Source organism: Gavialis gangeticus, unplaced genomic scaffold, assembly GCF_001723915.1.
Source record: "Gavialis gangeticus isolate Ggan-Ray unplaced genomic scaffold, GavGan_comp1, whole genome shotgun sequence".
In the NCBI taxonomy this organism is placed as follows: domain Eukaryota; kingdom Metazoa; phylum Chordata; order Crocodylia; family Gavialidae; genus Gavialis; species Gavialis gangeticus.
The window spans coordinates 55,670,013-55,678,911 of NW_017729024.1; the positions used below are offsets into that span (position 1 = coordinate 55,670,013).

At 45.1% G+C, this 8,899-nt stretch overlaps 1 protein-coding gene and 1 long non-coding RNA gene across 2 annotated transcripts in view; one reads left to right on the plus strand and one right to left on the minus strand.

Annotated features, from left to right (window-relative positions):
* LOC109297389 overlaps window positions 1–8,899 on the minus strand; it is a 788,954-nt gene that overhangs the window by 480,604 nt on the left and 299,451 nt on the right. The gene's annotated exons all lie outside the window — the stretch shown is intronic.
* PSD3 (pleckstrin and Sec7 domain containing 3) overlaps window positions 4,166–8,899 on the plus strand; it is a 206,325-nt gene continuing 201,591 nt past the window's right edge. Inside the window, exon 1 of the mRNA XM_019517099.1 lies at window positions 4,166–4,334. Within this exon, the coding sequence (XP_019372644.1) occupies window positions 4,181–4,334 (154 nt within the window). The 5' untranslated portion in view covers window positions 4,166–4,180. The remainder of the gene's footprint in view (window positions 4,335–8,899) is intronic.

Consider the following 8,899-nt stretch of genomic DNA (forward strand, 5'->3'; position numbering starts at 1 on the left):
TGGACAAGCTGCCTGCCTTCTGTCGCTGCTGCTGACCCAGGCTAACCCCAGACCCTGTGCAGGCTGGCTGGAGCAGCTCTGGAGTTCCTTGGCTCCCTAGGACAGCATCAGCAGCAGGTCAGGGAGGGAGGTGGAAAGAGAGGAGGGGCTGCATGGGAGGGAAAGGGTGGGACAGGATTCTTACTTGCTTTCAGCACTTGAAGTCCCAGACTGCTACTCCCGTGGCATGGTCTGCCTTCCCCAGTAGAAGGGTTGGGGGGAGGGGGCAGGAGTAGGAATGCAGCTACTCCTGCAGCATTAGTTACTGCTCCTGCACACCCCCTTCGTAAAATCCTGGAGCTACTTCTTGTCTGAGCTGATCTATACAAGAACATTTTACCACCATAACTAGGCTGGCTAAGAGTGCAAGGAGACTATACCCTCTATCCTTCACAAAGTGAACCCCAAAATGGGGTGCAACATGGTTAGTAGCTGTCACACCAATGCTTAAGGCAGAGGTAATATAAGCTTTCTTGTTCCTCCATACACCTGTTTATTCATCAATAGATTGCATAGGCATATTCAGATAATCATGTACCCTAACCCTCATGATCTCATGGAGAGCAATAACCAAGAGTCCTTGTTGCATCCTGTGCAGCCTAGATTCCTAGGTGCAGAACTTTAGATCTACTCGTATTAAAACACATTCTTCCTTTGCCCCCAGCTGCCCAAACCAACCATGACAGTCTCTAAGTTATTCACCACTGACACAAGGATTGAGGCATCTGCAAACTTCATCACTAATTAATTATTTAAAAGAACCAATGACCTAGAAGAAAACATAGTCTGTGCAGACTTAGTTGGCAGACAGCCAAATATGCACAATTCCCTGTTCAGTCTCAAGACCCATCTGTTAGCTAGCTTTTAATGCATTCTGTGTGTAATGTGTTGATTTCGTTCCTAGTTTCTTAATCATGTGGCCAGGCAGTACCAATTTAGGAGCCTTACAAAAATGTATAATTTCCCTTTATCAATAGAATATGCAGTCTCAAAGAAGTTTAACATAATTTGCTATAAACCCACTTTCTAACAGAAATTGTTAATTTGCTTAATTAAAGGAGTTTTGTATCAGTCCTCTTAGCCCAGCCTGGTTCCTAGGAAGACATTAAGAGGCTATATGGGTCAGCGCAACTACCCAGTTTAAACACTGCTCCAAGTTCATCTTTCTTTTAGTCCAGGGATAGGCAGCCCCCAGCACATGTGCCAATTAGTGGCACACAGAGACATTTTCCTCGGCATGCCAGGAGATGTACAAGGTAATCGTTAAAAAAAATTTTTTTTTTTAAGTTGCTGCTCGAGGCTGTCTGGTCCCATCCTTAAGGCATCTCCCTTCTTGGAAAAAGAAGTGGAGACCTCATATGGCTAAGGCAGTTCCTTGTATTACCCTGACAAGGAGGGTCTTAGAGATGCTTGAGTCCAATTGTGCCACAGCTCAAAATCCCCTGCCCTTCCAGCAGGAGTTAGAGTCCAGTGCAGGGTTCCTGTGGCCCATTTAATAAAACAATGTACCATAGAAATCTTTCCTTGGTTCTTGGTGTTGAATCGAGTTACTTGTTCAACTATGTGCCCAAAGGCACAATACCGAGGTAGCATGTGCTTGTGTGAAATGACACTGAGGCAAATCATGGAGCAAATGATATAGCTGCATGTAGGCCTCAAGCTGCTGAATGGGAATTATGGGGCTAATGCTATGGCCTGGAGCCATGTGTTCACATAATCTTTCAAATAGCTTTACATATTGAGTGAGGCCAAGCAAGCTGCAGAAATGGAACTGGTGGTTGAGTAAGGGAGACCTCAGTGCCATAGGATCAAGACCTTGCAAGTGTTTAAAAAGCAATGTTGCTTAATATAGACCATGAGAACCTAGGAACAGCCATGCTGGATCAGACCAGTAATGTATCTACTCCACTAGACTGTTTGTTGTTACAGAGCCTTCAGAGAAAGATGCAGCCCCTTTCTCCTGAAACAGGGCCTCATGAAATAACTTGCTCATGAGACCATCTGTTTCTCCCTCTCATGGAAAGACTTGGTATATGCATGAGGTTAATTTCATTTCCAAACCCATTTGGCTGTTTCAGTCCTTACTAATGTGGCTTGGGATGTTCCAAATAAACGTCTAGCTCTCCTGTGAACTCCTGCTAATGACTTGTCCACACCAGGAGTTTGTGACTTTCATTGGCCTTGGATCTGTCCTAAAGTTGGTGGCAAAGTCAGGAACGGAAATAAGGAACCTTAACTCCCAGTTCCCAACTTGATCTGCTTGTTTCAGCTGGTCCCCTCACCCTCAGTCTTTCTTCAGCAAACTAGACAGAAGTGGTAGCTGCTGTCCCATGGTTTTGAAGTTGCACTGTTCTTGCCAAGATTTAAGGAAAAAAAAACTTAAGATCCTAAGGGCATGAACTCCTTTAAACATCAAGGCTTTTTTATATTCCTTTGCAACATGGGTAGGTGTTATGCCCGCAATTTACATCAGTATATTCTAAGGCTGTGTTTGGGCATTTACTGGTAAAAGCTGGCCTGACTCTAACCGAGAACACTGTGCGTGTTTGAAAACCAGATGGATTTTGGAATCTCATCTCAGGCACCTGATCTTGGGCCTACCAAGTCAAACAGTAGGAATTTCTCACAATTGTTGGGTGATGCCTAGGGTGTAGTGCACTGGAATTTCCTTCTTGGCATTATGACAAAACGTATACAAAAACAAAAGTGAGCAAAACAAGTTTGCTGGCATGATAACAGAGCACAGCAAATCATTTGCTGACACCTGTCAGAGGTTTGGTTTCAGAATGGAAGAACTGTGACCCCAAAGGTGCCAATGTGAAAAATCTGGACCTTCCAGCTGATTCATGTACTGACCGTATCTTGGCTACTATTAAAAATTGATCAGTGCCTCTGTATATGGATGCTTCTCCTGTCTGGATTCTACCTGGCTGTATAGCATAGTTAAGAGCAGATGATGCTCTAAACCAGGGGTGGGCAAAAGATGGCCTGTGGGCTGGATCTGGCTTGTGAAGCGATTTTTGCCTGGCCTGCAGCAGGTCCCTTGGTTCAGCCCACAGCTAGACCTGGGATGCCTGTGTGGCAGTGGCAGCCCTGCCAGCTGAGTGTGAGGTGAAGCATCACAGGGGTAGCAGCATAGGTGGAAGCCCCAGTGAGGGTGCTGCGTACAGGTCTGTGGCCAGAAGCTGTGCAGGGAGCTGCATCCAGGACTGGAGACTGGTATGGGAGCTATTGTGCATATAGCTAGCTGTCTTGCATCCAGTGGGTGTAATCCTACCCCAGCAATGTCGTCAGGGCCAGGATTCCATCAAACAGGTTCTTTTCTCTGCTTACATAGCTCCATCAAGATGGGGCTAAGAAGGTCTTTTACTAGCATTATTGGTACCTTGCTTCTGACAAGCTGGAGCCTTTATGTGCCATTGATTTCAACACTTGTCTGGATTGCTACTAGTAAGAGCATATTTTGAACTTAGTTACAAGTTTTTTCTGTTTTTCTGATGTGTACCTGTGTGTCAAGTCCTTGCCAGCATAAACCGTGGAAGGGACAGATGTAACTGTGATACTCAGGAAGTGGAAAGAGGATTTTGGTGAAATTTCATTGAAGTATCTTTAACTAAAGATTTCCCTTTTTCACCATAGCAGCAGAATCTTTTTAAAAAGATGTGTCCCATGTGTTTGGGAAGAAATCTGGTTCCTTACTCGTACTGTAAGTAGTGTCAGTTGAAAGAGAAGCAGTAGGCTTTTAATTGATGTTGCAGAGTTCAATATGGAAGAATTACTGTGCTCCTATATTAGGAAGGTTGTAATTTTATATCCTGCATTAGGAGGGTGGTAAGTATGAGACCCTGTTTTCAAATGTGAGTTTCTAGTTATGAGTGACATCATTCAGGTCACTGCAAATGATTAGTGATTTGGGACCCAACTTCAGACAACTGTAGTTCTTTGAATTGCTGCAGGTTGGCTGCCCAGTCATTCCTGGAAAATCTTGCTCTTCCTATTTAAAGGAGTGTATAGAGGCTTAGCATTGGCTGTGTTCTGCTCCCTCCCATTCAGGTACATCTGAATGGGAACTGGTTTTGATGAATTCCACCCTGATGGCAAACTTAAAGGTTTCTTAGTAACCTGGTTCACACTTAACTGAATGGGAAAAACATTTTTCTTGTTATTTTTTGCTTTGACTTCGCAGGCAGAAGCATTTGTCTGGAGTAACGATGCATCAGCTCATTCCCAGACTGTTGCCAAGGCCAAGTACGACTTTTTATTTGGTTCAGACAAAGAAAGACCTTCAGGAATGGGTAAGTAGTGTCATGGGGATTTTTGCTTACTGCTTGTGGAAAGGGCATGCAGGACCTGATTCCTTATAGTCTGTCACTGAAAGCCTGCTTGCATTGGACTCCTAGCATCAAGAGGCCTAAGTTTGCATTTTAAGCTTGACTTGCTGTGCAAAGGAGCCTTGGCCTAACTGCCAATTGGGCTTGCTTCTTGCTATATCAGAAATAAAAAAGTGACAGCAGTCCTGTAACCCAGTACACCACTTTCCTCTTGAGATAACAAGGACCATTGCCATGTGATTGTGTCTGGCACAGAACTCTGCATTTGGTATCCCTCCCCTAATTTATACTGTAAATCTCAGAGTGACTCTTTCTGCCAGCTGTACCATGCAAGTCATTTCAGCCATGCTTTTCATCCTGCATGGGTCAGATCACTGCCAAATCTTTGGGTATTCATTCCAGAAACACATCAAGTGTTCATGCCTGATAATGTATCTAGCTACAGATTCATAAGACTTTGAATTTTGTTTACAACTGCTAAATTAAAGTTGTTTTCTCCCCTGCTCTCTGTATTAGAAGTGATTTCTATTCTGGCAGCAACAAAGGAAATACCTAGTAGTTAGTCCTGCTTCTCTTTGCTATAAAACTGGGCATTTGCCTCTGCCTGTAGATAACCCAAGGACAAGAATTCTAACAAACAGCATTGTGATGCTTGTTTTTCTCTGTTTTGGTAATTACAAGTCCAGGCCTTCGCTGCAGGACAGGTAACATGCTCTGAGGCAGGGGCTTGTATGCATCTTGGCAAGAGCAACCTCACAAATCTCAGGCTGTCTTGCTAGCATGCCTGTTTTAGTCAAAAAAGGTTTCTCTTGTCATCAGAACTGCCCAAAATGTGCATGGCTTGACCTCATGGGTGAAGAGGCCCGTCCCCAATGTGGCTCTGCAGTTGGAGTGGGCATGGCCTGGCCCTGCAGGAGAACAGGTGTGGTCTTCCCTCAAACTGGGCCAATGGAGGAGAGAATGGGATGAGGCCTGGCCCCTACCCAGCCTGGCGTGGCAGGGGGTAAGGGGATGTGGCCCAGCCCTGATCCAGTTGTGGGGCATGGTCCAGCTCTGACAGGTAGTGCAGGGTTTGGGTTTTGGGAATTTGGGAGGATGAGGGTGACTATATTAATGACCAGTGGTCCCTTGCCGCCAAATTTCCTGTCCCATGGAGAGCCCCATGGGCCAGATGCAATTTCTCTATGGGATCCATTTGGGCTGTAAGCTGGAGGTTGAGCACCCCTGAACTACAAGGTTAATTGAGTGCAGTCTGCACTGAGCATGCCCGTAAAACATTTAGCACAAGGCCAGAGCGCATACTGGGCAAACAGGCTGGTGGAACCTGCCATAAGGCTGGGTTAGTAGAGTCCACCTGAATAAGACATAGTAGGCATTGCACTTGGGCTCCCTCAGCACTGACTGTTTTTTAAGTCCTACTGAATCACTATGTCAAATACATTTCAACTTCCTCTTCACTCCCACAGCTGAGCAATGCCTTTCTTTCCTATTTCTTCACCAGCCTTAAATGTCTGGCAAACATCACCAAATGTCTACATACATGAGAGCCTTGGCTCCCTTTCTTGACCCATCACGTGTGACCGGTGTGGTCCCACGTTCCATGGGATGGAGCTGGATCAGGCAGCCCCACCCCTCATTTGCATATAACTTTTTGCAGGGTCTGAGGACTTGACAAGAACACTCATTTCCAGTTATGAGTGGGTGGCTAATTAGCATGTGGCTCTTTTGTTGGGAGTATTTGGAGTATACACACGGAGTAATGCTGGGCTATGGGGTCACCCTGTCTTGAAACGTTGTTGGCTGCTGGGGCCTAGCCCAACAAACTACACTCTAAATCATGAGCCTTTTAGGAGTGTTCCAAGGAAAGGTGATTTTACATACCTCATCCTGGCCTTGGATAACTTAGTGTAACTGAGGGTGGAGACCTGTCCATTGCACTGCAGGCAGGCACCCCTGTGAGAGTTTACTATAGCCTCCCAGTGGGAGGATCTTGGCTACACAATTTATGGTAATAGGTGATTGTTCTTGGTCTCTTCCTCTGGCTTGCTCCTATGGTCTTTCCCTAGGAGCAAGTGAGACTAGGGGGCATCTGAATCCCAATGCCTCCAGGCTTGGCACTTGCACAGAGGAAGTCTGCCATGGATTTGGGAGTATCTGAAACCCCAGGCTGAATAGCCTGGGCGGTAGGATACTTGCTGGTGGTAGAGCCACACAGACTTGAACAGTTGAGTTCTGTTCAGTCGATAGAATTTGGAACTGATTTGGCTAATTTGGCACAAATTAAAAAAAAAAAATTTTGATGTCCTTGTGACATGGCATTTAGCAGAATTTGCAGATTCATTGGAATCTGATGGGGTTGCGCTGTGAGCGCTTCTGATATGGCCTCAAACTTGCCATTTCTAGGCTGTCAACCATGTGCCTTAGCACCCTTACCATCCCAGCTCTGGCTTTGGACTAATATCATACATAGTGGGTGTGTCTACATGTGCAATTAATGTGCATGAATACGCTCCAGAGCTTTTTGCTTCCAGATGCACATTCAGACAGCATGCCCAGGAGCTTATTGCTCTGGAGTTTTTTGCTTCTGGGCATGCTGTCTGAATGTGCGTCTGGAAGCAACAAGCTCTGGAGCGTATTGCTCCAGAGTTTATTCATGTGTAGCATGCGGAGCCTGGTCAGAGCAGCTGAGGCTGGGAGGGGACACAGGGGTCAGCCTGTCAGGCCAGGGCTGCTCCAGCTGAGCTCCATGTGCTGTGGGGGGGCTGACTGAGACAGAGGGGCTGCTCCGCATCATGTGGAACCTGGTTGGAGCAGCCCTGGGTCCTCTGCCAGCCCAGGCTGCTCCAGCTGGGCTCCATGTGCTGTGAGGGGCTGGCTGGGGCACAAGGGTGCTTCAGTGCAGGTGCTGCCTGCCAGCTAGCTCTGTGCTGAAGCACCAACATGGCCCAGCCAGCCTGGTTACCATCAACACATGCACTGCGGCGCATGAAACAACACTGCCGCAGGGTAGTATTTGTGTTTAGCTGAGCTACCCTGCAACACTGTTTATTAGTTTACTGCAACATAATAGGGTCACACTGGTGATGTTTTACTGTGGAGCTAATTAGTCAGCTCTGTAGCAAAGGTTCATGTAGATGTGCCCAGTTTGCATTATATATGCATTATATGTGAACAGATACAAAAGTGCTGCTCAAAAGTATGTTTATGGAATACATGTGCTAAAACTTGCAGCATTTTGCAAAAAGATAAAAAAAATGGTTGTGGGTGAACTAAGTCTGTGAACATTTATTTCAAACCCATTTATTTCAAAGTCATGTTTTGTTTTGTTTTTCGTTGGGTGTGGGTTTTTTTAGTGCCTTGCATTTCAAATTAACAAGATTTTACTGTAAACAGTTTCTCCAAGACTTTTTCTGAGTTATATTTTTGTCTGCAAGCATACTTCTAAATTGCTGTCTAGGAGAAGGGTAAACAATATTACAAAATGTTGCCAAACATGAATCAAAGTACAATATGATTCATAACAAACTCATTGGGTGTTTAGAGGAACACAGTGCCACAATACAGACTTACTGCTTCCATAGGGTGTCTGGGGACTTGCCTCAAACTGAGAGAGCTGTTTCTACTCGTTAGTAAACCAAAGATAGTTCTTCCTGCTTCCTAACCAGAAATTGAATTCAATATGATGGCTTTTGAGAGAGATCTTTTTTGAACCGAATAGTGAATAAATGGTAATCAAGCACCTTTTCTTTGTCTGGCTGTGTATGTAGTTGATGTTTTAGAAGAGTTTACACACCAATAACTTCCAGCATTTCTTGGACCCCTTCCTCTAAGATTTTGGCAGCCTCTTTCCTGTGCCAGTGGGATACAACTGATAGTCCAGGGGGTGCTGACAGGTAGAAGTGAGATTTGTTTTTTGCTTGGTAATCCTTCTTCCTTGCGGGAGCTCAGCAAACCCGCTTATGAAATCTGTGAAACAATTATAACCTGTTGCAAACTATTTGTCTTGTAAAGGATCCTTCAAATGGTATCTCAGAGTATCCCATCTTGTCACAAATCAAGACTGTTCTTCCAAAGTCACAGAAATGCAGGTTTGGAAGGAACCTTGAGAGGCTGTCTAATCCCTCCCCTTGCGCGGAGGCAGAATCAAACATACTTAGATTATCTCTGTCAAATGTTTATCTAACTTGTTCATAAATGTTTAGTGCAGGGGTGGTCAGTTATTTTGGCTGGAGGGCTTAATGAGTTTTGGTGAGCTGTCAAGGGCTGCATGGGTAGCCCTGCCCCCAACAGTTGCTCCACCTCCTGGTCACTATCTTGGGACCAGAAGTCCTGCCCCTAACCCCTGACCTTTGCCACCAGATGTTCCTCCCCTTGTCCCAGAAGTACTCCTTGGAGTGGGGGGTTGCCATCTTGAAACTGGAAAAAAACAAGTTGTATACTAAAAAAAATCAAATATCTACTATCACTTATTTTAATTTTATTTAAAAAAAAATTTTGTCCCAATTTACGTCTGTTTTTGTAGTGTATCT